We start from the raw sequence: 27293 nt of genomic DNA, 5'->3' as shown, positions 1-27293 counted from the left end.
TTCCAACCCTCCAGTCACAGGAGCCATCCACCACATCTCCCCTACCCCTAGCTTAGATAATGGCACTCGATGCCAAGTTCAGAAACTTGCGTTTGATGAAAGTGTGCCAGTTGACGTCTGCTATGTTATGCCAGCTCTGGAAATGTAACAATCCCTGTTGGTAATGACATCTGTTGCACAAGGTGGGCATGATTTGTTAAGAATAAGGAGAAAACTACACGTAAATAGAGGTTACCTACTGTCTTAAACCTGAAGCTGTAATGGGACCTCCTCCTTTTTTTTTAATGTGGCTTATCAGTATATTTAAAATTACAAGCCAGTCTACTAGCTTTCTAGTATCTTATAATATATAAATAATGTGTCACATCTTGTTATAAACATCAGTGACCAATACAAATCAGTAGTTAGTAATGACAATTGATGATCGATTCTTATGTCACATAAACAGCAAGTTCTTACAATGTAAATGAAACAATTTATGCAGCACAACAAATCTACTAGTTCTGTCTTTCCCTTCTGGTAAAACAAATAAGCTTTATATTTAGGATGAATAATCATTACACCTATGAGAGCATTCCAATACCTGAGGCATTGAAGAAAGACTTTCAAACTCTTAATGTTTTCTAGGAACAATCAGTCCTATAGAGAACTATTAACATCGGCTTCTTAATACCTTGTGAGAGTTTGTGTCGGGAAAAAATCTAAACTGTTCTATTTTGTTACTATATTGACAGATCTCTTCAAAGGAGATGCTGATTTTTACATCAGTCACATTTGCCAATTAAAATTGTGCATCATGGGGTTAAATTTTGGAAACAAATTGATTTCTAGACAGATACGTGTACTCCGGTACTGACTGACACAGTCTTCCTTCTATCCTGGTTCAGTCTCTTCTTGTCCTGGTTCAGTCATAGTACTCCACTGTTCCTTATTAATCTCTCCTAGAGTCTTTCTGTAGTTAACACAGTTGCTTGAAAGGACATTACTGAGATCAACAATACTATTAGTAGGTCTAGCTGCTACTCTTCAAGCTATCATCCTTTGGAGGATCACCCTGTAAAACAAACCAAAAAGACCCATTCGGTTGTTACGTTTTTGGAACGCTTTTCCAAAGCTTTAACTGCTATTAGTGGAACTGCTTATTCCAAGATTGTTTTAGTCTTTCTTTTAGTATTTCTACCTGATACACTGCAGGGCTTGCTGTTTCCAGAATTACAACTGGCCCTTGCCATTTCCTGGGCTATCTACATGGGGTTTCACTGATATCTTGGTCTGTTACGTGATTTTCTGCATTCCGTTCTTTGCAGTGTAGGAGCTTTCCAAATCTTCTACTGTTTTGAAGTTGTGGCCTAGATGGATAGCTCTCTCTGACATGTATTTTATTAGTGTTATGTAGCCAATGATCAGTTAATATTTTTTGCTACCATTGAGCTGTTAGTCCTCCATTGCTAAAGTGTTCTTGTTTCTCAGCCAGTGATTACTACCCTGTGAGGAGACAATCCACAATGAAGGAACAGAACAGGGAATGACCTTGGGACATGCAGGAGCTGGGGCAGGATCTTTCAGCTGTCAGAACTTTTGAATGTTATGTTGACAACTCCCCTGTTCTCTTCTGCTTGAGTACCATAGTAACCAAAGCTTGACTGTTACTTAGGCACTTTTTCCTACATTTTAATATTCTTGGTTGTGAGCCAGTGCCCCTTTTTTGCTACTTCTGGGTACTTACTGTCTTTCTGGTTGTAGACATGGACGTGTTCCAGTGATGAGAATGTGAATTTGTCCATCTTCTGATTTATCTTTGCTCAACATTTCAGTTTGGAATCTGCCTGTCTCTACCCTCCAAATGTTGCTTTGGTGGTGCTTAGATACCTGCAACAGAAGTGTATTGCTGGAATAATCTGTTTCTCTCCTGTACATCCAGGCTGCTGTCAAATACAACCATTTGCTAAATCCAGAGTTAAACTATTTTTCTTGAGAAAATAATCTCTAAAATGCCTTTCTCTTGTTCAGAATTCTGTGCTTATTGAACACAGTAAATCGCAGGAGTTACCAATTGCACTGTTTGAATAAAAAGCAGTTCTAAAAATCTCTGTTTCTTCTTTATGTCAGGTATATGATACAAGCTGCATTTGTGCAGTGATCCTGGAGGTCCCCTCCAGGGCCCTTGCAGCACACTAACTGAGGCTCTTGTCAACGACCATTTTGGGGCAATGTGAATTCCCATTCTCCCCAACTAAAGCTCTTAATTGTTAATCACCCCCATAAATCAGAAACCAGCCTAATCAATAGCCTGTGAGGGTCTTGGAGTTGGGCGTGCCTGTTGTGCAAAATCAAACATACATCTGTCTGAAACAGCCTCTGCTCCTTTTTCATTTGACTGCTGCTGTTTAGTAGTTGTTCTCAAAGGGCATTAGTGGGTGCTTGATTTCAGCATTTTTCATGTTTTCTACTCTTCAGCTTATTTCAAATAAGATTCTAGTTCTTAGATTATTGCTTGCCTGATCTATTGCAATTTCATCCAAGAAACCTCTTGCCTGTTCCTTTATCTTGAGATAGCGACTTCCCTCAGTTATCCTGTTTATTCCAGGCAGTTGGCCTGTTACTTGCAAATATGATTGCTTGGACTGGTTCAGAGAGTTTCCTCTTCTCCTCACTGTGAGTCTTTCCCTATCCATCTGCACTGTCCGTCTGCCCTGCCTGAATGATTTTGCTAACTGATTTTTTCCATCACAATAATTTACTCAGCTGTGTGAGTGGGTCAAAAAATGTCATAGTGTAACTGGAATCTAGCTTGTGTCCTGTCTAAACCTTATCTTAAATATGTATGGCTAGAGTCCAGCTATACAGTATGTTAACTGTGACTCCTGTCTTGTTATGGGACTGTATAAGACCTCTGTGTTTATTCAGCTCAGGCATTTGGTGTAATATGGTGTGTGTTACTGGGGCTCCTATATATTTATTTCCTTTTCATCTTTAAAAATAACGGAGGGAAAAACCCATATCCATTTGAGGTATTTTTACGATTCTTCTGGTGCTGAGCCTCGTGTGGTAAATGAACACTGATATTTACATCTTAATAAAGACATGCTGGATTTTCTTTGAAACTAACCAGAAATAATGAGGAAAAAAAATTACCTGTGCTGTGGTAAATGCCAGCATAGTGGAAAACAAACTATTTTGCTAACAGCATAAACCAGCAGGGGAGCGTGCAGGAGCCCATAACCATTCCTTCTTTGGGAATACTGTGATGTTTCTCAGGGTGGAGGGAAGATCCCCGATTTCTTACACCAGGACTCCTGCGCACATCTGCTAACACAGGCCAGAGGAAGGAGTGCGCTGGGCTCTTTGCCCACCTCTCGTTACGTGACCTGCCTCTTGGGAGAACTCCTAGCCCCTATCAGCCTTGCTGCTGGCAGAGAGCTCGTAGGCACATTACTTCTGAGGCTGCCGCGTATTGAAAGTTCTCTGTTACTACAACGGTGAGCAGAAGACCATGCAATAGTATGTTTGAAGGAAGCTGACGAGGTGGTTGAAGGCTGCATGTGCTGAACTATGTGCACAGTGCTGCCTAGCATGGCCCCTCTTGCACCAGCGCTACCCACCATCCTCCCACACTGGAGGGAGCGTCCCCTGAGTGAGAAGGGACTGTAGAGGGACAGCAGTGAACCCAGGCTACCGTGGTGACTGCGGTGTAGTGTGCCCTGGCCATGCCATTCTCTTGTAAGACGGTGACAGTGACACCTTATCTGGGGGGAGAGGGCAGGAAGCGCTAGTTGACATATCACTGGTGTCAGTATTGCAATTAAAACTGCAACAGTGGAGGCAGAAAGATAACTATGCCTTTGTGTCAGAATTAGTGTCCTTATTCACCCCTATAAATTTATTACAGCCTTATCCCTATGGCTGTGGCATGATTTTAATCAAGGAAAAAGCATTTTAAAAGCCCTTTCCCATTTATTCAAGGCTCCCTGTGCTTTCTGAGACCAACCATACAGGTGGGCACACCAGGAAACCTGCAGGCAAGGCAAGGCAGTACCACCACAGCACTTGTCCCTCTGTACAATGCATTTGCATTGTGTGTGTATAGCAGAGGGACCCCATTTTCTTAATTCTGGGCATCTCTAGAAATTACTGTGTCTTGTTTTATGCTCCTTAGCACCTATTGAACCAGCATTTCTACAGCAGATGGGTTTAAGCAGCAAAATTGGATCTTGATGTATTCTGCAAGCACTCCCATAATTCTTCTATGCAAGCCTGAGGATTTGTAAAAGTGTAAAATTTGTAAAATTGTTGTCACCCTTTGCACAGCAGCAAGCCCTTGCTGCTCCCTGATACCCTCTCATCAGCCAACTGGATAATTCAGTCATTATAGAGACTATGCAGTTTTGCCCCTCTTACTAGAGGCTGCAAGTAAGTGCCCTTACTTGCAGGTAGAGGTGGCAAAAGGCCAGCTGGAAGAAGCAGCCCAAATATACTTAGTGAGGACAAAGTATCCAAAGACTTAACTACCAAAATCAAGGTCTTTAAGGGGACAAGGGAAGCGTGATTTATCAAAGAATTCTAACTGGTGGAAATATGGGAAAATGTTTATATGAGTGATAAACAGAAAAGGCCTCACAAAGGATGACTACCAATAATTTTTTTTAAGTCTCAATTAAAAATCTTGGGAATTAGAGGACACAATGCATAGGCAGCAGAGGCAGGGATGCACATCCTGAGGAGATTATAGGGATATGGACTGGGAGTGCAGGGATAGGATCAGGAAAGCCAAGGCAAAGCTGGAGCTGAACTTGGTTAGAGACGTAAAAAACAAGAAGAAGGGTTTCTTCAGGTACATAGGACAACAAAGATGAAAGAAACTGTACAACTGTACAACCTGGCAACAGCCGACATAGAGAAGGCTGAGGTACTCAACAACTTTTTGCCTCAGTCTTCACTAGCAAATGCTCAAGCCAAGCCACCCAATTCACAGAATCCAAAGAGAGGGACTGGGAGAATGAAGAACTGCCCACTGTAGGAGCAGATCAGGTTCGAGACCATCTAAGGAACCTGAAGGTGCACAAGTCCATAGGACCTGAAGAGATGCATCCACAGGTCCTGAGGGAACTGGCAGATGAAGTTGCTAAGCCACCATCAACCATATCTCAGAAGTCGTGGCAGACCAGTGAAGTTCCCAGTGACTGGGAAAGGGGAAACATAACCCACATTTTTAGAAAGGGAAAAAAAGGAAGACCCGGGGAACTATAGGCTGGTCAGTCTCACCTCTGTGCCCGGCAAGATCATGGAGCAGAGCCTCCTGGAAACTACGCTAAGGCACATGGAAAATAAGGAGGTGACCGGTGACAGCCAACATGGCTTCACTAAGGGAAAATCGTGCCTGACAAACTTGGTGGCCTTCTACGACGGGGTTACAGCATTGGGGATAAGGGAAGAGCAACCGACATCACCTACGTGGAGTTGTGCAAAGCATTTGACACTGTCCCGCACGACATCCTTGTCTCTAAATTGGAGAGACATGGATTTGACGGATGGACCACTCAGCGGATCAGGCATTGGCTGGATGGTCGCACTCAAAGAGTTGCGGTCAATGGCTCGATGTCCAAGTGGAGACCAGTGATGAGTGGTATTCCTCAGGGGTCGGTATTGGGACTGGCGCCATTTAACAACTTTGTCGGCGACACGGACAGTGGGATTGGGTGCACCCTCAGCAAGTTTGCGGATGACAGACACCCTAAGCAGAGTGGTGTGGTTGACACGCTGGAGGGAAGGGATGCCATCCAGAGGGACCTTGACAGGCTTGAGAGATGGGCCTGTGTGAACCTCATGAGGTTCAACAAGGCCAAGTGCAAGGTCCTGCACCTGGGTCAGGGCAATCCCAAGCACAAATACAGGCTGGGCGATGAGTGGATTGAGAGCAGCCCTGAGGAGAAGGACTTGGGGGTGTTGGTTGATGAGAAGCTCAACATGACCCAGCAATGTGCACTTGCAGCCCAGAAAGCCAACTGTGTCCTGGGCTGCATCAAAAGAAGCATGACCAGCAGGTCAAGGGAGGTGATTCTGCCCTTCTACTCTACTCTGGTGAGACCTCACCTGGCATACCGTGTCCAGCTCTGGGGCTCCCAGCATAAGAAGGACATGGACCTGTTGGAGTGAGTCCAGAAGAGGGCCACCAAGATGATCAGAGGGCTGGAGCACCTCTCCTGTGAAGACAGGCTGAGAGAGTTGGGGTTGTTTAGCCTGGAGAAGAGAAGGCTCTGGGGAGACCATACAGCAGCCTGCCAGTACCTGAAGGGGACCTACAGAAAAGATGGGGAAGGACTCCTTATCAGGGAGTGTAGCGATAGGACGAGGGGTAATGGCTTTAAACTGAAGAGGGTAGATTTAGATTAGACATAAGGAAGAAATTCTTCACTGTGAGGGTGGTGAGCCACTGGAACAGGTTGCCCAGAGAAGTTGTGGATGCCCCATCCCTGGAAGTGCTCAAGGCCAGGTCGGATGGGGCTTTGAGCAACCCGGTCTGGTGGAAGGTGTCCCTGCTATGGCAGGGGGGTTGGACTAGATGATCTTTAAGGCCCCTTCCAACCCAAACCATTCTATGATTCTATGAATCCCCTGCACCATACTGTCCAGAAGATGTGGGAATCCTTAACAAAATGATCCATTATTGTTCATCCAATTTCATTTGCTACAGTACACATGAAAGCTGCACCATAAAGAAGCCCAAGGACAGTAACTTAACCATTAGTTTTTTTAATTGTGCTATCCCACTGGCTGCTTTTCTACTGAAAGCCAAAGTATCTGTCAGATCCACAGACAGAACGGCAAACAGCTGTCACCTGTGGCTACTTGGAATTCCTCTGACATTTCTCAGTCCTTCAACACAGATGTGGCACCTATATCTAAGTGCCTATATCTACTGCTTTAGTAGAACATCTTCCGTGTAGTTCAAGACAAGCAAAAGTCCTTAAGTAGCCAGGCAGGTTAACAGTTTCTGATGTAGACAGCAATGACACCACTAAGAGGTCATCCAAAGAAGTTCAGTAGAGACCAGAGGTTACAGGGCAGAATCAAACTTCAAATATATTTTAACTCAAGCAGACAAGCTCTTCCCAGTCCCTCAGTTAGGAGTAGTCCTCTGTATTGGAACATATCTGCCCTCTGACTGGAGTGACTCGGTGAGAAGTACAGCAGGTTCTCACACCTCAGCATAGGCACTTTCACATAGGCTGCACCTTTGCCTGTTGGGGCACATCTGTCTTCAGCTGTGGGCTCTAGTAACTCCTACACTTCATGTGAAGGCAACAATGAATGTAGAAATTTCACTGGAAAGAAATAAGTGGCTGCAAGCCCCATCTGCAATGTCATATTCAATGCACAGGTCAGAAGTATCAGCATTGTTCATGGTGTTACAGAAGACAGATTGAGTGGGGAGACACGACGTGTGGGAGTGTTGTTGGCTGACAATGACGCAGGGAGGAAAAAGGGAGCAGCAATATCTGTGGATGAGGTTTCTCCTTGATTGCGAAGCTGTAAGATCTGCCGCAGCAGGGCCTTTCCTTCTTCTCTAGTCTGAAAACAATTTGTAAAAAACAAAACAATACACCTATGAATGGGTGGTTTCTGGGTCAAATTCAGTATGTAAGCAGTATAAGTTATAGTAGTTAGTCATTCTGTAAGGCTGCAAGCTATAAAAACCATCCTCATTTCTTTTTTCTTCTGCTACTTAAAAATGTTAGGGTATGTCACCTTTTTTTCCCCAGTCTTTCCTCCTTTTACTCACCCGATTTGCATGTTACTTGGGTATTTCAGATAGTGTTACCATCAACCACTGAAGCTGTCTAAATACTCCAGCAACAAGTAGATTGGAGAATTCAAACAAGCTGAATTCAGGTTCTCCAGAGTACCAGACAGCTTTGTTAAGGATAGGCCAAACACCCTACACTCATGGCTAGGGTCTACCTCTAGGCTGAAGTTAAGAATCCAAAATTGCCCACTTACAGATACAGAACATCTCAGAATACGGAGTCACATACAAAACCAAGTGCTAGTATATCCTCTGTGCTGTCTACACACAGAAGATGAGAAAAAAAGAAGTTATGCAAGTATCATCACTACACAGTGTGTAGGAGTCTGTGACCATTTATCCACCTCCTCACCATGAAGATTTTCAGCAGTCTTAAGACTGCCATGTGGAGCCTCAAATTCTTTTATTTAGTGAACACCAATGATACATGGTTCAATTTTGCTGTCTACACCATATTCCATTATTTTAGTCAATCATAAGCAGCATTAGTGATCAGGTATACGCCACCACCACTCAGGATGTGACCTGCATGGCAGGCAGCCCTCATTCCTTCAATAAAGGATTCCTTCTACTCTGAGGGGAGCCAAGATCAAGGTCATAGATCTCCTAAGAAAGAAATACCAAAGACTGCGCAACTACTCACATCATTGAATGCACAGCATTTCTGAGCACATGCTGAGGCTTCATCCCAGAGCTTACACTTGAAGTAGTATTGGGCCAGGTAACGGAAGGCAGTGCTGACCTCCAGGTGCTCCACTATCTCCTACAGTGAAGGGGGTAAAAACAATCATCTTTGAGTGCCTCCCAAGGTAGTGCTACACCATGTTTACTTCTCCTTTTATTCCCAAGATATCGTCTTACCCCACAGGAATAGATATCCTGGATGTATTTGATATAGCACTGAGCTGCCTGTTCAGATTCATTCAGCTGTTCGTGCAGCCTAGAAAAGGAGAAAAATGGGCCACTGGAACAGGACTGCACTGTCGAAGACCTTCTCGGTCTATGAGAAAGTACCTACTCAATGTGACCTGGATGAAAGCCAGGTCTTTTCCTTCAGAATTTGCAAGACATGCACCATGTACTGCCCCTCATGGAAAGAGATCATCCAGCTTGAGAATAGTTACATTACCAGGAAGGGAGCCAGTCAGATACTAACTGCTAGAAGCAGTGACAACCAAAGCAGGGACCTTTGCCTATTCTGTTACATTTTAAAGCTTTCAACAGACCTTTGCCATCCTATTTACTGGCTATTTCCTCCAGTGCTCCTTCTTCCCCTGCCACATCCCAAAAGTCTTTGTATAGCAGCTTCACCTTTCACTTGCCCTTTTCCTTCCCCTTCACTTTTTCCACTTTATATTACTTTATCCCCACCAAAAATTAGTGCTGATGCCACATTTATTTCACATTAGACCCTTTCCCAATGTCACCACCATATATTGGGGGGGGGCGGAGGCGGGGAGGGCAGGAATTAAAAAAAAAAAAAAAAACACCACCAAACCAAAAACCCCAACCCTCCCCCCCCCAAATCAATCTACAATTTTGTACATCATCTCACATCAATCTCACATCAAGTACATCCTCAATACAACAAATACAATTGCTAGCACTGCCTGCTCAAATCACCTCAGGATTCAGAGGTCCCTTGCAACCCACATTATGCTATGATTGCCTCTAGTTATCCTGAGGGAAACTTAAAACTAAAGCTGGACAGCAGAATTTGCAGTCACTACAGACCTAAAGATACCAGTTATTACACAGCTCCAAAAGTAGTACTACCTAACAGCAGTTCCACTTGTTTTATATTTAGTATTTTATCGTTAGGTATCAAAGGGCTAGTTGCATGTCACACAATACTGACAGTTCAGTGATAATACATACTCACTTTGCTAGTTTCACCAGTGCCATTTTCTCCACATCTCCCACAGCATAAGCTCTCCAGTAGCACTGTCAAGGAAGGAAAGTCAGTCAAGCACACCACAAAAACAACTCCAGCTCATGACTCATGCAAGCAAGTCACAAACAGAAAACAACATGGCTTTCCAGCAAAGGGGCATGTATCATCTGGAGATGACTCCGTTTATCAGCAGCTCCAGTTACATTGCAGCACAACTTCCCCAACTGTAACCACCACAGAAATGGTTTCAATAAGCTCCTAACAACACACCGTATGCATTTCCAGTAGCACTAGCTACACAATTTTGCTGCGACTCCACCTAGTGTCCTGGCAGACATCCCAATGTCTTACTCCACACCCCAGTTCTCACTTACCTTTTTAGCTTCCACCAATTGATTGAGTTTCTCATAGCATTCTCCTAGAGCAACCAGCATACGAGAATCATTTGGTCTGTAAAACAGCAATTCCTAAATGTAGTTTAATGGACAACCTGCTGATCTCAGGGTGGGGGGAATCTACATCTGGCAGTGTCTGTCATCCTCTCTTACATAAGACATCACTTATACTCCTCACCAGCGTTCCTCGGCATTTAACTGACAAAGCCTTTGTTAATAGTTAACTAATACAACTAAAAGGATTTGGAATAGTGAGACTGCACAAATCACATAGCACTGAAGTTATCTCTTCCCCAACTTAGTTCCTGCGTGTAAATTCCTTAGCTAGTAGCAACCACATCAGAGTGAACACCAATAAACATGGCTCCATTCTCAACTCTACCTGAGCTGGTGGGCCCGTCGGTAGTAATAGAGACAGTAAAATGGCATTTTGAGGATTTCATAGGTTTGCCCCAAGCCATACCATGCTCTGTAGTCCCTTTTGTTCACCTCTATTGCATGTCTGTCGAAGAAAAGGAGATGAACTAGTCAGAAAGCAGTCAGGATCAAAACCAAGACAGAATTCAGTAGAAGACTAACAAATAATAGAAGATACTACTTCAATCATTATGTATGCAGACTCAGACATCATTTTGTACAGTACATGAGTGATACCTATAAGCCTGGATAGCTGCAGATGTGTTCTTCATTTCCATGTACTCATGTCCCATGAGTGTCCAGGCTCCCAGGTAACGAGGATTCAGTTTCAAGGCCCTCTGGAAATAGAGTGCTGCTTTTTCATGCTGGGAACGCAAGCTATAATAATTCCCTAAAGCAAAAGTCACAATAGTTAAGTAAAATAAAATAAAACCAAACAAATAAATAAAAACACACACACACAAACAAACAAACAAAAAAACCAGCAGAGAAGTAGAAAACAGCTGGAAGAGGTATTGTCTACTACCTCCTAACTTAAATTACAAAAAGAAAGAGTCCTATTAAAGGCACATCTGATTCAAATCTCAAGAGACCTAATAGCAGTCTGTTCTCCAGTGTTCTGGTCAATCTGTTTCTGGTTGTACCAATCAGTTAAAATCCCACCCCCTGGCCTTAAAACTTATGTCATGATCTAACAAATTAATTTCCTGGTCCTGACACACAATTATTTCCATTGGAGTTTCAAGACTACAAATAAAGGGATTATCAGCTACATGGGCCTTCATAGTGATTTCTTCAACTCCCTTCTGCACTGATAGTATTAGAGCAGCTCTTTCGGAGAGAAATGGGGGAAAAGGTACTCTGTCATTTGGCCTGCTTTTTAGGCTGCCTGAAACCACATTCACCAAGTGGTTTTGATAGCCTTGCTGGTTGATCATTTTCACAAGTGCTTCTAAGATTTCCTTGCACAGCCTGCAGACAGCATAATAAGACCACGTAAAAGAGCTGGCTCTCACCAATTACACAGCAGGTCTCAACACGATACTTGTCTATCTCACAGAGATTGTGAGCCAGGTAGCTCAACTCAGGCTTCATGCTCTAGTGAAACAAAGAAATGAAAGTGATGAGAAAAGGAGCATGTTACAAAGAAAGGAGCAGTTTCAAAGAAAAACGCAGGCAGTTAGCAATGCATACATTGCATCTATTTCATGGAGTTGCAAAGCAGAAGCTGAAAGCCTATATTCAGAGAGGCTAGACAGCACCAGCTGCTTTGCCAGTGTTTAACATACCTCTGATAAATAACATCGTTATGGACCGGCAATAGAAAGAGTGCTTACCCTTACATATAGCAAGTTGGAGAAAGTGTCCATGTTTTCTATCCTGTAAGGATCTTGTTTCCTTAGCTCGTTAAAGATGGATAAAGCTTTGTCAATATCTGAAAAAAGAACAGCAGATGGGAGAACAAGAACTATAAATGCCAAGTTTGCATTACGAGGCTCATTCCTACTACCTAGTAAGCGTCACTGACCTCGGATATTGTGGTAGGCAACTGCAATCTGAGAGATGATGTAAGTGCTTTTGGAAAATCCTGCATCAATGAGACTCTGATACTTCTGCAGAGCCTCCTCTATCAGCTGCAGCTCTGTATAAATGTGTGCAAGAAAGAACTCTTTCATCCATGTATCTGGCAAGGACAGGAACTTCAACTAGCAAGAACCAAAGAAGAGGAGGAAGAGATGACAATCAGTAGTATTCTAACAGCCACCTGTGGCAAAGAATCCATTATCTTCCCTCCCATGATTTAGTAGATGGTCTCGAGGTAGGAGGCTTTCCTGCAATCGCTTTCTTAAACCATAACACCAGCTACAAAAGAGCAGTATTAGGACCAAGAATTAATATCAGGTTCTTCCACAGGAGAGACTAAATAATGCCTATAAATTGAGAATACTGAAACAGGAAAGGTGCATTAAGACATCCAGTCTAAAGAGCAGTACAATACGGACCACGTAATTCTATTTAGTCACTCCCAATCTATTCCCACGACTGCTGAAATTGCAAAAGTATCGAAGCCATTTCATTCGGTCAATCAGTAAAGGAACGATTGTCTTCAAATCTGACAGCACCCGACTTCTGCTTCAGCCACTGGCCTTTATTTCTCCATTCAATTCGGAAGTCCTTTGAAAGACTGTACTTTCTTCCTATGTTTGAACATCAATATCACATTACTATTTTTGATGAGCTAAGTGAACAGACTCCAAATTATCTCATCAAAAATGCATTTCCCTTTTTCCACAAATTAGTAAAGCTCTCTTCTGTGCCACCTCTACTTTTTTAAATATTCCACCAGCCAGAATTGACTGAAGAATTCCAGGAGCGGTCTCATAAAATCCCATGGGTAAAGAAAAATAATCTATTCTGTTTTTATATCCGAGTTCAATTCTTTGACATAGTTCATCTCATACGTGCAGCTTTGTATTTGACAAAGGGAACACCTACATCAGTATTTCAGTTTTAGGAGCAGTGATTCTGTATATCCTTTCAGGCCACCAAAAATACTCAATAACTGTGGAACCAGAACCACATTAAGGGGGGGTGGAGGGGGAGAAGAAAATGAAAAGTATCTTAGGAGGATCTCCTTCACGTGACAAGGCAATAACCCTGCTGACAACTACTTCAGAACACATGAATTAGCCATTTCTTAAACCACTCTGTGGGTGAATGATAATAAATTAGCCCTGCCTGTATAAAGATTCTCAAGCTACAGCACGGCAAGCAATTGAAGAGAAAGAGGCTTTAACAACATAATTTACAATCTTGGATTGCCTTGCCTGATAGAGTCTCACAGAATAAAGCAGTGGGTGACATCAATCTTGTGGCAACTGAACCATTGGTTATTGAATCAGGTTAAACTCTGGAATTTGTTACCACATCTTGATATCTCTCAAGTTTTACCATCTCTTTATCTGTAATCAAGTTGCAAAGTTCCAGCCAGGCTCCCCAGTGCAAAGGTAAGACATGGGCAGCTTCAACGAACACATCTATTGCTTCTTTCACCAGGTCCAGCTTCCGCAGCACGACACCATACCTGTAAAGAAAAGTTATCGAGTTAATCAGAATCATAAACTCTGCCTATCCACACAAATACACATGAATACATTAGAAATACATGCAGACACTTACAGATAAAGGCCAAATCCATCCAGTTCCCGTGCCTTGTGTTTCTTGCTGAGCTCAACTCTCAATTCTCGTAGAGCTTCATTTTTCACCTGTCCTTTTTCCAGAGGTCCTGCACGAAGAGAAAGTCAAACAGCTAGCTTTCAATCAAGATTCTTACCACAGCAATTACGAAGTCTAGGGTATATTCAGAATCATCACTGACATGACCTGAAGTCTTCCCAGTCTGTGATTATTTTCCTCTTTTAAAAGAAAATTACTTGGTCTGATCACCTGCTTTAACAGAAGAACTAACAGATGAAAATCTGTAACCTGTATTAAGCCAATGAATTGAGAGAGAATGAAAGAAATCGTGTTACAGCACACTACTATCCAAAAATTGAGGGGAAAGCCATAAACCCAAGATGATTTACATGAAGATGCATTACTGGAAGCTTCATTATATTGTCTTGTGTTCCTTGACACCAGAGACTTACCCAAACTATCCACTGTCTCATCATCCTTCTTCTTTTCCCCTGACTGTGGAAAACAGGAAAACCAAGATTACATTACAATAGCATATTCCTTATGTTTGCTGCAATGCTAGCAGCAGTATGCAAACTGAGTTTTCACAAACATCACCGTTCTAAAAAGAACGCCCCTATCTCCCTTCCCCCCAAGCATATAATTTGGATTTCTAGGTGGTCATTTGGAACAGAATAGGCAAAAAATAAGGTATGCCAGGGAGGGGTGGGAAGCAGAGGAGTTCAGTGCTAAAAGGTGACTTTTCCTTCTATCTTACCAGGTATCTGGAGTACATATACAAGAAGTAAGCTTTCTGACTCTTGCAGCCTCGTAGAAAATAGGCAGCCCTGTCATATTCCTTTAGATCAAAGTAGGACTTGGCTAACGTATAGGCATCCAGATCACGAGCATCCTCCTGCAGGGACACAGAAGACTTTTAAGACCTCAGAAGCTCTGACATGCTTTAGGAAAATCACCTAGTTACAAACATATTGTTGAAACTGCTCTGAAAGCTAAAAACATAGTTTATTCATCCTCAAAGATGGTTTGAGTACCATGAGAAAAGTCTCTCCATCCCCTCACATGATCTGATTCCTAGTTCTCAAATAACGAGTACAGACTAGTTAGAAACATTTAAAATAAACAGTGAGATTCCAGAAAACAAACTGTGCCAAGCTGCCAGAAGGCATGAATTAGCTGTTCAATGAGTATGAATGACCACAAATAAGAAACCTACTCAGGAATTCCATATGAAACAATATTAACCCGCTAACTCAAACGCACACGTTTCCTTGGTAACTGGAAATGCATTTATGACACGTTACAGAGCTGTAGTTTAACAAAACAGGCATGTACCTAAAAGTCCTCCTGTACACCTATGGAGGTGGGGATGGAGATACAACTTGTTTCTCTTGTGTCCTAAGGAGCACAAGTTTAGTGGCACAACATAATTTGTATTACAGTAAACTTTGGCCTTAGTAAAGACAAAGAAAAATTAAAATTAAGTAGCATGATTTCAAATTTTGCTTACAGAGTACCTCATTTAGGGCACAGCCGCATGTAAAACAGAATGCTTTCCTCGGGGAAAGCACATGCAGCTCCGTCCGCCCCATGAAATACAGACTGGAAGGGAACTCGACCGCGTTACAAAGCGACCGGCACTCCGGCACGCACGTTTTTAGAGACCGCTATCGCTTTTTTCCTTGATAGTTGTAGATCGGACTGAAAAGCAGCCCGCGGTCCCCGCCAGCAACAACTACAGCACCCGCCCTCTCGCCCACAACCGCTTCTAGGCCCACGAGCACGGAACGGGCTCAGGCCCGCCCCACCCCGCGCGCGGGTGCCCGTTAGCGGCGCGCCGCAGGTCGTCGGAGCCGCGCTCGGCCGGGCCTCCTCCCCCCAGGCCGTACCTCCGTGAGCGCAGGGGGCGGCGGCAGCTCGCTCAGCGGCAGCGGGTCCAAGGCAAAGGCCAGCTCGGAGGCCCTGCGAGGAGAGAGACCCGTTAGCGCGGGGCCCGCCGGCCGCCGGGCCGGGGCCCGCCCGCCCGCGGCGCTCACCACTTCCCGCTGTGCTGCAGGCCGCGCTCGCGGCTGCGCTCCGCCACGCTCAGCAGCTGCTTCTTGATCTCCCGCAGGTCCGAGAAGTCGCTGCCCCCCAGCCCCGCCGCCGCCGCGGCCGCCATCCCGCCGGCGCGCCTCCCAGCCAATCACAGCCCCGCGCACTGAGCGCCCTCCGCTCTGTAGACGCAGCCTTCTCCTTGGGTGAGCCCGAGAGGCCTCGCTCCCAATCAAAGGAGGCGCGCTGAAGCCTTGGCGCCTGATTGGCCAGTTGTCGCGGGGACGCGCTCTCGGCGCGTAGCGCTCTGCGCTGCTGCCGGGGCCGGGGCCTGGGCCTGGGGCTGGGGCTGCGCGGCGGGGCGGGGCGGGGCGGCAGGGGGGGCTCGGCTCGGCTCGGCCCGGCCCGGCCCGGCCCGGCCCCGCCCCGCCCGGCCCGGCCCGGCCCGGCCCAAGGGGCGCGGAGGCCTCGGCGGCCCCGCCTGCGCATCCGCCCGCTCAGGGTGCGCGAGGCTCTGACGCGCCGCTGCCGCTTGGTGGTGCCGGGGCCGTTCTGTGCTGCGGCTGCCGCCTCGCTCGCCGCACCGCACGGCGTGGCCTTTCTCGGGGCTGAGGCCGGCTTGTCCTGCCGGGCCCTGCGGCGCAGCCCGGGGGCTCCGGGTTGCTCTCGTGGCCCGTGCTGCGGCTCCCGGTGCTGCCGCCCGAGCGTGGGTTACGGCCTGAGGAACGGGGAGCGGGCCCCGGGGTCCTGCCCCCGTGGCCCTGCCTGAGGAGCGGCCTCTCCTGGGGCTCCTTCGTCCCCTGCTCTCAGTCTGGTTCCTGGGGGCCGGGGTTCTTGCTGGGAAGTATCTTCTTTTGGAGCAGGGAGGGGGAATTACAGCAAAACAAGATGCTTTGGGAAAGACTAAACGTACGGGTTCTGAATGCTCCTTTGCTTTCTGGAGGTGTGGGACTGTTTATCTTCGTGCCATCCTTCCCTTTTTCTGAGCTTTGCCTCTTTGTTCTTAAGTAGTTTGCACCTGCTTTTTGCAAGCTATCCCAACGTTATTAACTGTTCGGGCTTTGTGCCTTTATGCTGAGTTAGATCCTTCTCTTTCTTTAACAGATGTCTATGCAGAGGTGCAGAAGCTAATGTTTTTTTGAGGCTACAGAGTGAGGAGAAACAAGGACTAGAGAAATCTAGAAGAAAGGCCTTTCAGAGAAGTCTGAGAAAGAGTACTGTAAGGAGACTTTGTGGAGGGCCTTGCCCCAGTTAGCAGCAACTGAAAATCTTACTCACTGCTGACTTAGTGTTTCATATATATTGAATTTTCTCCTCTCCTTTATGTAATTAAAATTTATCTGGTTTGAGTCTTAGGCTGGCAATGCCTGCTGTTGGATGAAAGCTGGGGACACAAGTCCAGTAACACTGAAGCATCATAATCATTCTGAGATCAAGAAACACCAGTCTTTCTTGTTTCTAGTTGATTAGTTCCTAGCTGATAGCAGAAATACTGCCTGCTAGCTTGCTCTCAGGTTTTAGTCTTCAAGATCGTCTGATTGTTTCTTAAAGGGGTATTTCAATTTGCCTTTGTATTGATAACACGTCCTAACTTAGTATCGTTAGAAAATTTTCACTCACATACTGCTACTTTGTGTGCTAAAAATCATAATTTAAAAACATTAAGTAGAATCAGTCCTAATAGTGGTGTCACAAGCTTGTACTGTTAACCCAGGGTTTTCTTCTTCATTTCAGCCTCTGTTTATTTTCCTGTTGCATTTTTCCTGTGATGCTCTGGGAACTTCACTGGAATTACACTAGAATGTAATTTAAGATCTTTTTTATGGTGTTTGATTCTAACAGTACAGAAATTCAAGCACTTGTTTTGGGATCATTGTGCTCCACAACTTTTTAAGCTTTTCCAGAAGGGTAATAATACACCTTTGTGCTCATTCCAGTATTAGAATGTCAGCTTTAACTCTCTCTTTTAAAAGAGAAATTAAGAAAGAATACTGTGAAAATTCGTTTTGTATGTCATTTGCAGGTTACACTTTTTATTTTTCTCTTTTTCTGATGGTAAGGGCAGTATATTCTCTGTATCATGAAAGTGTCCTTCATAATCACTTCTTTTATTACAGAAGTGACATGAATCAGAGGACCCAGTGTTTGAATTTGCCGCAAGTTCACTGGTAATGAAAGGAGTGTAATTGATTAGGATGATGTCACCATACTTGATTCATTATTATCATAAGTTTTTATTTTGGTGGGTTTTTTGGTGAGCCACTGATTGTCCCTATTTCTTATTAGACTGAATCCAGTTTAGATTCTAAGGCTACCACCGGCTTTCAGTTTGTTTATGATTATTATGACAATTTCTGGGTTGTGACTATGTTGATCTGGAACCATTTAATCTGGAGCGGCCTGCTGAAATCAAGTTTGTTCTACAAAGGTTGACAGAAATAGGAATAGCCCAGTTCATTGTTTAAGTGGAAAATGATGGGTTATTTGTAGTCTTTCTTAGTCTTTCAAATAGACAAAGCAAATTAGTCCGTTGTTTGAAGTCCGATTTTAATATTACATGGTTTTATCCTCTTAATTTTAGCCAAATATGTTGCAAGTTCGGTTGTAGCTTTGACGGAAAGTACTTCTATTACTCTGTCAGCCTGTGTATCCAAGATGTAAATAAAAACTTCTTTGTTATTCTTGTTATTGCAAAGATGGGTCTAGTCGACACAAAATGCCTGACTCGTTTCTCGTTCCCTCTCTCCTTGCCCTGCGCCAAAACACAGATGAAGAGAGACTCAGAATTTTTTTCCTGAAGATAAATTTTTGTTGTCCTTACAGTCTCTTTTGTGTTCTCCATATCTGGGAATCAGCTGTTAGAGTGGGCTGTTCTGTACTCCTAAATTTTGTATTTGATATTTGTTTGATAATTACCTTGTTTTAATTTAAGAACGTTCAGTTTTTACAAGAATCCAATGAGTGATTTTGTGAATGTGTGTGTGTGTGAGGTCCACGAAGTAATTTTATCAAAGTCTGTTTATCTTAAGTTCTGGGCCCACTGGGTATTGCATGCTGTTTTCCTGGCTGGAAACTGTGACAATATGCTTGAGGTGCTCTGTGAGATGTCAGTAAGAAATACGGAACCTTCTGCAACAATGCACAAAGTGCTGCTTGTTTGGATGCTTGTTGAAATCTAGGCAAAATATCCTTTATGTCAGGTTCCTGATGTGTGCCGCTTGGGCAGCTGTGCTCTAACTGTTCATATGATTGCTCTTCTAGAAGAGCAGCGGTTCTGACAGCCATGACATACTGAGCTGTTTAGTGAGAAAACATGCTTATTTTTTGGTACCCAACCAGATGGATTTGAGTGTGTGGATAGATGTCACTGCAGTAGCTCACCAGCTCTGGATTGTTCCCTGCGGTTCCAGCTCTTCAGCAGAAGGTGGTGCTTTGGGCTCTTCTTGGAGGATGAAAGGGTTCTTCGTGATGGCTAAGGGTTCAATAATTCAACTGCTCCAGACTTGCTTTGTAATGAGAACGCATAATTCTTCCTGTCATTCCGTTGTGTAATAGATGCGTCTTTCAAGTGACACCCAGGGCTGGCTTTTAGAGCAGGGGACTAATTAAATCCTCTGTGCATGAAAACTGATAATATCTTAGGGAGATACAGATTAACGTAGCTGTACTAACTGGGTGCTGTTGAGAGAGCAGGAGTTTGTTCGCCATGTCCTTGCACAGCTACCTGGATGAGACTGTCTCTAGTCCCTCACAGAAACATGGTAACAAAACCAATGAAGGTCAGTGTGTGTGTGGGGGGAATTATGTCCATCATACAAATGAGTTGTGCAGACAGTTACTTTAAAAGGATTTTTTTTTCAAAGTTAAAAGTCTTCAAATGTGCAGCTGATGCTCAATGAAATCCAATGTGAGTGGCCTTTACCAAGTCAAGTGTCTTGCCAATACAGGGAATTTCATCTGTTGACAGAGTTAGACAGAATCCAGACTTCTGCGTTATCTGAATTCAGCTTCTTTATTATGATGCTATCAGACTGTGCTTTTAAACTTGTTTAAAATCAGCTATGACTACAGGTTCTTGTGTGATTTTACACCAAGAAATTTGATGTAATAAGAACTTCATTTCTACTATTGGTTGTATTCTCTATTTAGCACAGTTAATGCAACTCCTACTTTTGCATGTTGTACAGTCTGCCAGGACATCATTAAGGTTAGAGCTTGGAAACCATGTGACCCTAAGATGTGAGGAAACCATTTATACTTGATTTACATCGAGACTGAAGAATAAATTCTCACAAACTGTGGATAGTTTCAAAAGGCAGGAGATTGCCTGTCAGAAGTGAAAAAGGTTACCCAGAAATTTGTCAGCTCTGTGACACAGTTATTGAGTTCCTGAGTGTGGAATTACTTTTATTTGTTTAAGGGGACTCTTGTCAAACTTCTAATCCCATGGAGACAAGCTTTTCTTTCCAATATCCTTTATATTTCTTCTTTCTAATAGTGTTCTTACTTCCAGAAATGAGAGTTAGATTTCTGTCTGGACTGTATTTGTATGCTATGTTAGACCTCTTTAAGTGACCTTTGGTTAAAAAAAAAAAAAGGTAGTATGAATCTTCTTAAACTGGCTATCCTGTAATTGATTTTTGGATACTTGAATTGTACTATTTCAAGTGAAATTTGAAGGTAACTTCTTTAGAATGACAAACTTTGGTATGTATGCATACATATTATGTATCTACATATTGTGTATATAAATATTCTGTCCATGTAGCAGTCAAGATGTGTCTCATTCTTCAAGACCAGGACATGGGTTACCAGGTGATACCATTTCAAAGACTGCCGCTAACACTGATGGAAGAGCTTTGAACAATTTCTGCCTCTTGAAAAATTATACCTCAGAAGGTCTTAGTGTGACAACAGCATGTTTTTAAAGAAAATTCTTTCTCTGCTAGAAAATGAGAACTTGGTAGGTACTTGCCATACTTCTGTAACTGTTTTGAGCAGAGTTCAGAAAGAGTTTGTTTGATCTGACCTTCTAGGATGTATTCTAAACAGCATGTTCAATGAACTGTTTACACTGCATCATCCTCATGTGGGATGGCACAAATAGGTACAATCTGTAGACGCTATAAGTACAGTATTAATACGTAGATTATTGCAAGAATCAGCTAGTCAGAGCAGTAAATTGATATGTGTGTGTAGCTTCATTAGAAAGTGGCTGAAATATCTATTTATATTCTGACTTTCACTCTTTGCATTTGTAAAAGGTTCTTAATTGCAGATACACTCCTGGCCTGTAGAGTAGATGTATATAACCTTTGGTGTTAGCGGGAGGCCTTTTATTGTGATTTAACTGTAGCCAGATTATCAGTACAATTTGTAGCAGTTAAAGAACTGCCAAATACTTGTCCCAAAACTGTATTTGATCTTGCCTTTGTGGTTTTTCTAAATTGCAAGACTTGAAGTCCACAGGTAGGCAGCCAAACATCTATTCCTTTGTAATGTTGGGGTTTTTCCCCCTAATCGAAGAAAGAGTAAGATGGGAATATCTAAGACCAAAGTAAGTTCACTGGGAATAAAACTTGGCCCCTTTTTCTTTTTTTTTCTTTTTTTTTTTCTTGTGGTTTTTTTTAAAGACACAGTGTTATTGGGCATGTAGTGCAGCTTGAGAAGCAGAAGTGGTTTAACTTCTGTGCATCAAAGTCGAAGCCATCCCAAATAAAACTGTAGTTCAGTTCCAAAATGATCATGTAATAGCACAGCTGATAACAATCAGCCCTCTTGCTTGCTCTTGTTTTTAAGGAGATCAAAGGTGCAATAGATGTGTGTTTAAATAGGTAATCTGCTTATTCTGCAGAAGTGTGTAAAATGGATGTATAAAAAAATTCTCACTTTAGAGGTCAGGTACCACACAGGTGCAGTATCAGCTCTGCTAACAAAAATGGCATTATTTCTATGACTTTCTCTGATCTGTGCTAAATTTTCTGTCCTTGTTTTTAGGGACTTTGATATAATGTCAGTATGCTCTACCTTCACCATTTTTTTCTTGGTCTACTAGTATTGTAGAATTTAGTGAACACAAATCCTAGAACAAAATGGGGAATATTTGGAAAAAACAAGACTGCATATCATATGAGAATGAGAGGCTCTTAAACCTGTTACTAATAGAGGATGTTGCTAAACTGGGAGATAAATATTTGTAAGCAAGCAGGAAGAGAGAGCATGCATTCAAGAATTGTAAAATAATTCATTGATTATGTTAGGTTTTTTTTAAATAAATATGTTAGGGGTTTTTTAAATAAATGTTGAGATATTAAAAAAAAAATTCCAATGCTGTGCTAATTTTTGTGAAGGGCAAGCAGGAGAACTTCCCTAGCTGACAGCTGTCTTAGGCTTGCAATAGTTTCCAGATAACATAAAGAAAATCCAGTGTAGGATCCCTGCATTATAATGCTATGCTTTAATGATGGGTATTTTTGGAAAACAGTTGTTATCAAACTGTTTCATTCTTTGAGATTACAGATTTAGTCAATAAAATCATCTTTAGAGAAGTAATATGCTTAGAATTCTGCAAGGTGTGTGAATTTAGCATTTTATGCGCATTAAACAACACGAAATTTAACCACCTTTGGCCACCTTCTGTGGTGGAAGAAGACCCAGGTGTTCAGGCCTGCGTCACAGCTGTTGAAGGGCACTGGTTATTCAGGAGGGTGGTCTGAAGTGCGTCTTTACCAGGTTTAGCAGCCGAATGCAGGTCACCATTTCTGTTGGCAGTGTAAGATAAGCCAGTGACGCGTCATTCGCCAACCTGTAAGTACTGAGGACAGGGTAATTGGAAAGGTATCTGGCTTACTTGGTAAGCTGAGCTCATTCAAATGAAATGGTTTAACGCGGCCAAATGTAAAACTGTACGTCCGAGTACACGTAGCCCGTACCTGCAAAATGGGAAGGTATTCTGGAAAGCAGTGACGCTGAAAAGGATTTGGGAGGTATGCGTACAAGTGAAAGTGAGTTTCTTCCCTGAGGCTGTAGCAAAGCCGGGTAACATCATCTTTGGTATGTTTAACCACAAGTAAAGCGCATAGAAGCAATTCTGCTTCTGTCCAAAATCAGGAAGTTGTCTCAAAGCCTGGACGCAATCCCTATTCTGACAGCTTTAAGCTCCGTGTTCCCTTTGCGCAGAATTGTAGTAATTTACATTGGAGGAGGTTTTTGGTCATCAGGTCTAACCCCCTGCAGAAAGTAGTATCCCCTGTAAAGCGAGATCCAACTTCAAATTTATCTGTACGCCTTCTTCATTTAACAAGGTGTGATTTTCATTTATTTATTTATTTTCCCTCTTCCCTGTCTCCCACCCCCCCCAACTCAGACTTGGTACTGGGATGAAGAAATGCAGCATGGAGCCTCTCTGGCAAAAGTGGGTCTGCTAGAAGTTTTATCAATAGTTAGTGCAGAAAGAGGAAACTTCAGCCTGTCTCTGGTTCCTCTGCATAGTACTGCTAATGCTTGGATTCCTGGTATAATTGCTTAGGGATAGTACGGTACTGGAGAGCAGTGGCTGAGCCATTCTTGGGATGTGAGGGGGAAGACTGGCAACAAGAGGAAGGCTGATAGGGAACTGGGAGGATATAGAAAAAGGTTGATAAGAGCAACACTAGCAGATAGGACTGGGGTCTCTTGTATCTCAGAGGATGGTCCCTGTAAGGGAGGGAGTACCACAGAGAAGAACGCTAGAGCTGTAGGGGAGAGGGTGTGCCAATGCTACCAATTCAGCTTTCTCTTAATTTTAGCAGCCGGTAGGGTTTGGCTGCGCTTGTCCTGGTTAGACACTTCTAGAGCATTTCTGATTTCAATAACCTATTTGCAATTCTCCTCGCCACATCAACTTTTTCTTCAGAATGGATGTTAAAACGGGGGGCAGGGGGAGAGGTACAGAAAGTACAGAAATGTTTAAACAACTCAAAGGTTTGCAGAATGCTATTAGACCACAGGACTAGAGGGACCCAAGCTGCTGGGACGGGGACTCTGCAAGGTGTGGAGAGCGGTAGGAAGCAGGGAGTGGACGTTTGGTGTACGTGGAAAACAGCTGCCATCATCCCATCCTTCTTTGGGGTACTGTGGGGTTGTCAGTAAGGTCAATAGGAAGTAGTGAGTGTGTTGAAACAGGTAACTCTGCTGTGTATACCTGCTACTAGGAAGTTCTCAATGTAGGATTTCCCGCACTCTGAGAAACAGTTGGCAGAACCAGCTGGCAGAGACTGGGCTATAGGGACCATCGATCTGGCACCTTTGTGTTCTTGGTGGCCTTGGGGAAGGTTACGTGTTTGGCTTCTCTGACAGGAACTCTTTTCATACTGGTTCTGCCCTGGTTATTACAGCAGCGAAAGTGACAATCTGACACTGGTCCTAGCAGTTCTGGAGGTGATTACTGGCAGCGTCATTAACAATTGTTTCAGGTACTGTAAATTTTTTAAGTCCAAGATGGATACGTGAGTGGACAAAGTGGGAACACTGTGAATAAACATGAAAAGAATGCAAACCCACAGGAGGAGGAAGAATTCTTTAGTATAAACTGGAGGTCTGACAAGTGATAGGAAATTAGGAGTCTTAAGAAAAAAGCAGAACAAAGCTTCCTAGTGAGGTGCATTAGTGTGGACAGTCATCTTGTTGGGGCAAAACCAGACACTCCGTGCTGTGAAATTACACTTGAAATGCACTGAAAAATGGCATGTTAGGGTTTTAATCTTTGGGCAGAATGGAAGGGGTGGGTTTTAGTATGATTTTTCCATCTTCAATTTGTGATCCCCCCCCCCCCCCCCCCATTTCTTCATGTATATGCCAGTTGTTAATCTTGTAAATCATATATGCTGCGTAACAAAAACAGGGAGCCATTTATTATGGGGAATTGACTGCAGGATATCTCTTGTGACAAAGTTACATTATAGTCCACAGTCATAGCACTGACCAGTGCAATCTAAAATGTCTGATGTCCAGAGAGCGTGTTAACGTGAGTAATGGAGTACAGAATATGATCTTTTTTCCCAGCTGTTTGATGCAGTGCTATCTACCTCTTGCGCTTGGACGACAAATGGTGATAGAATACACTGCAGGGGAAGTTTATAACTGCCCTGATTGAAAACAGACATGTCTTCATTACAGATGTGATCGAATAATATCATTCACTGCAAGAGTTGTTTACTCTTTTCCATCAGAATTTAAATGACAGGTAGGGTGCAGATAGTCCTGGAAAGCACGTAGTCCTTGTCCACAGAATGACAGCATGCATAGCAGGGCAGCAGCTTTCATACCTCCCTTGTACATCTGTGTTTTGTGTTACAGGGATTACCTTTGTGTCCAAGAGGAGAACTTGGGGCTTTGACAGCCGATGGGTTTGATGTGGCTGTGGTAAAATCTGCTCTGTCCCCTTGAGACGCTTCCGTTGGTGGTAGACCAAGCAGCTAGGTTTCGTATTGCAAAAGATGAGTTGTGGGTGCACGCTCTTTTCTGCTTGCCTGCTCTGCAAGGGCAAAATGACTAGTTGAGGGACAGTACTTTCTTAAACTGTCATTGGGCAAAAATCTTGAAATGAAATCTTAAAAATGTCTGAACACCTTTAGTTTCCTTCGCCATGATGCTCAGACTGCAGTTTCCTGATCCTTCTTCACCCACTCCAGGCTGCTTTATCCTAATGCCTCTTGTCGTGCCGGTGGTAGCAATTATGCAGTTGTAGAATCAACTGGGTTGGGAAACTGATCTGGCTTTAAACAAATTTTGGGTGAAAGAGGGCTTCAGCTTTCAGCTGAATCACATTGTCCAGCTTGTGGGGAGATCATAGGACTGCTCACTTGGATGGCAAAAATGCAACAAGAGTGTATGGGAAGGATGGGACTGTCCTTTGCAGCAGCAGCTCGGGCTTGGTCTGCATCCAGGTGGTTTGGAATCCACGTGTTTCATCTGCTAGTGAGAAGGCAGTGCTAGCTGTGAAGAGAGTTAGTAGTGTGGACACCTTTGCTGGGGGCTTGTGGGCTAAAAGAGGTTCCAGATGGCAGTCAAGCTGAAACAGCTTCCTGCTGGAGTTGACCCAGCGGTTTGATACGAAAACCTGTATTTTTCCTCCTACAACTATTCTTTGTAAAGATCTGTATAAGAGCTGCAGAAATGTATGTGCTCTTGTATCCTGATCACATCAAGGCTATTTTAATTTTATTTGAAAGCACTGGTGCTATAATGCTGGATTGCTGTAGACATTTGGAGCATTTGGCCCAAACACCATTAAGGCCTGGTTTTGTTAAGGTTACTCATTTTAAGGTTAGTGTATTTTATGTTTAACGTATTCTCTCTACTAATAAGAATCTCTCAGTGTTGCTAGAACCCTACAGGCCTTTGCACGTAGCTACAACAATCCTTGTGATTTGTTCTTTGATCCATTATCGCAGACTGCTAGCTTCATGCAACCAAAAAGTATTCCTGCTCCGAAGGAAGTACTGAATTTTCTTGTGTGGAATGCAGTGTAGCCTAATGAAAAAAGTGTCTTAAAATAATGTAACAGAGTACTGATGGCTATTTCTGTTGGTCCTCCTACGTAAAGGGTGGTGCTGGAACAACAATGTCAGAACAGGTAGTGGCAGCTATGAGTTTACAGTAAATTGTCTTTTTTGGAAGTAAGGAGATAGAAAACCATCTTGTGACCCAGAAGCTACTGTGAGAGAGTTAAAACTATTGTATTCTTCATTTGCAGTATGTGCAAAATTGAGATTGGGAGCATTTGGAAGCTCCATAATGTGATAAGGTGCAGTTTGGAAAGCTTTAACTTTCAGCAGTAATAATAACTTCATCAGCATCTGAGATAATTTCTCCTCTGATTCACAGCAGGTAGCTGTTCTTCTTTCTATATTCTTTATTGCCTGCTTTCCTGCTTCAAAACTGAATTCCAGGAAATCTGCCTATGACTCAAGTAATACAGCATTATGACATCAGAGTGGCTTTTCTGTGTTATCAGTAATGTCTTTTTTTCCTCTCTCTTGCTCAGATCTGAATTGCTTTCTTGGGAGGTTAATTGAGATGAAGTGACATAAAATGCCTCTGAGGACCCTGGAGTCATGCAGCAGAAGTGTTTACTGTGCCTGAATCACTTCTTTATATCTGAGAAATGCATTGACTCATGCCATGTATTTTCTGCTTTGAAGAAATTTTATTTAATTGCAGTTTCTGATGAGCTTGAATATAGTATTAGCTATGCATGCATAACTAGCCCAAGTGCTCTGAGGAAACCAGCACGCACCATTTGCTTAGCGTATTGCCCACTAAGACCCCTAGATATCACAGTGAAACTGTAAAGAACCATGCACATTCTTAAGGATTCTGTTATTCAAGAGCCTTCACATTGTTGCTAAACTGCATTTCCTGACTTAATGGGGAATAGACTTGCTCCCTTTTCAAGAGACCGAGACAATTGTTTTAACCAGTCTTCAAAACTTATTGTTCGACTCAATTGTAAGAACTATATTAGTTTGATTGGATTGCATGTAGTGTGCTGCTATGCATCCTAGAAGTC

At 43.2% G+C, this 27293-nt stretch overlaps 1 protein-coding gene across 1 annotated transcript; it reads right to left on the bottom strand.

Annotated features, from left to right (window-relative positions):
* Window positions 1-6085: 6085 nt before the first annotated feature.
* CDC23 (cell division cycle 23) lies at window positions 6086-15905 on the bottom strand. The gene is made up of 16 exons (XM_075509705.1): window positions 15745-15905; window positions 15598-15670; window positions 14466-14603; window positions 14161-14203; window positions 13691-13796; window positions 13463-13595; window positions 12039-12216; window positions 11848-11945; window positions 11527-11608; window positions 10748-10901; window positions 10476-10595; window positions 10073-10148; window positions 9687-9748; window positions 8666-8744; window positions 8448-8567; window positions 6086-7569 (listed from the first exon to the last, which is right to left on the bottom strand). The coding sequence occupies exons 1-16, from the start codon at window positions 15867-15869 to the stop codon at window positions 7399-7401; spliced, it is 1758 nt and encodes a 585-aa protein (XP_075365820.1). The 5' UTR covers window positions 15870-15905; the 3' UTR covers window positions 6086-7398.
* Window positions 15906-27293: the final 11388 nt, after the last annotated feature.

The sequence above is a fragment of the Mycteria americana genome, chromosome 8 (genome assembly GCF_035582795.1).
Source record: "Mycteria americana isolate JAX WOST 10 ecotype Jacksonville Zoo and Gardens chromosome 8, USCA_MyAme_1.0, whole genome shotgun sequence".
In the NCBI taxonomy this organism is placed as follows: domain Eukaryota; kingdom Metazoa; phylum Chordata; class Aves; order Ciconiiformes; family Ciconiidae; genus Mycteria; species Mycteria americana.
This window is presented reverse-complemented; position numbering and strand designations above follow the sequence as displayed.

Bases quoted from the DNA above. Each gene is read 5' to 3' on its own strand.
- CDC23 (XM_075509705.1), bottom strand. From the start codon at position 15,869: ATGGCGGCCGCGGCGGCGGCGGGGCTGGGGGGCAGCGACTTCTCGGAC. The intron at 13,596-13,690 runs GTAAGTGTCTGC...TTTTCTTTACAG, and splicing joins GATGGATTTGGCCTTTATCT to GTATGGTGTCGTGCTGCGGA. The intron at 7,570-8,447 runs GTGAGTAGTTGC...AATTGTTTTCAG, and splicing joins AATGCTGTGCATTCAATGAT to ACTAGAGAAGAAGGAAAGGC.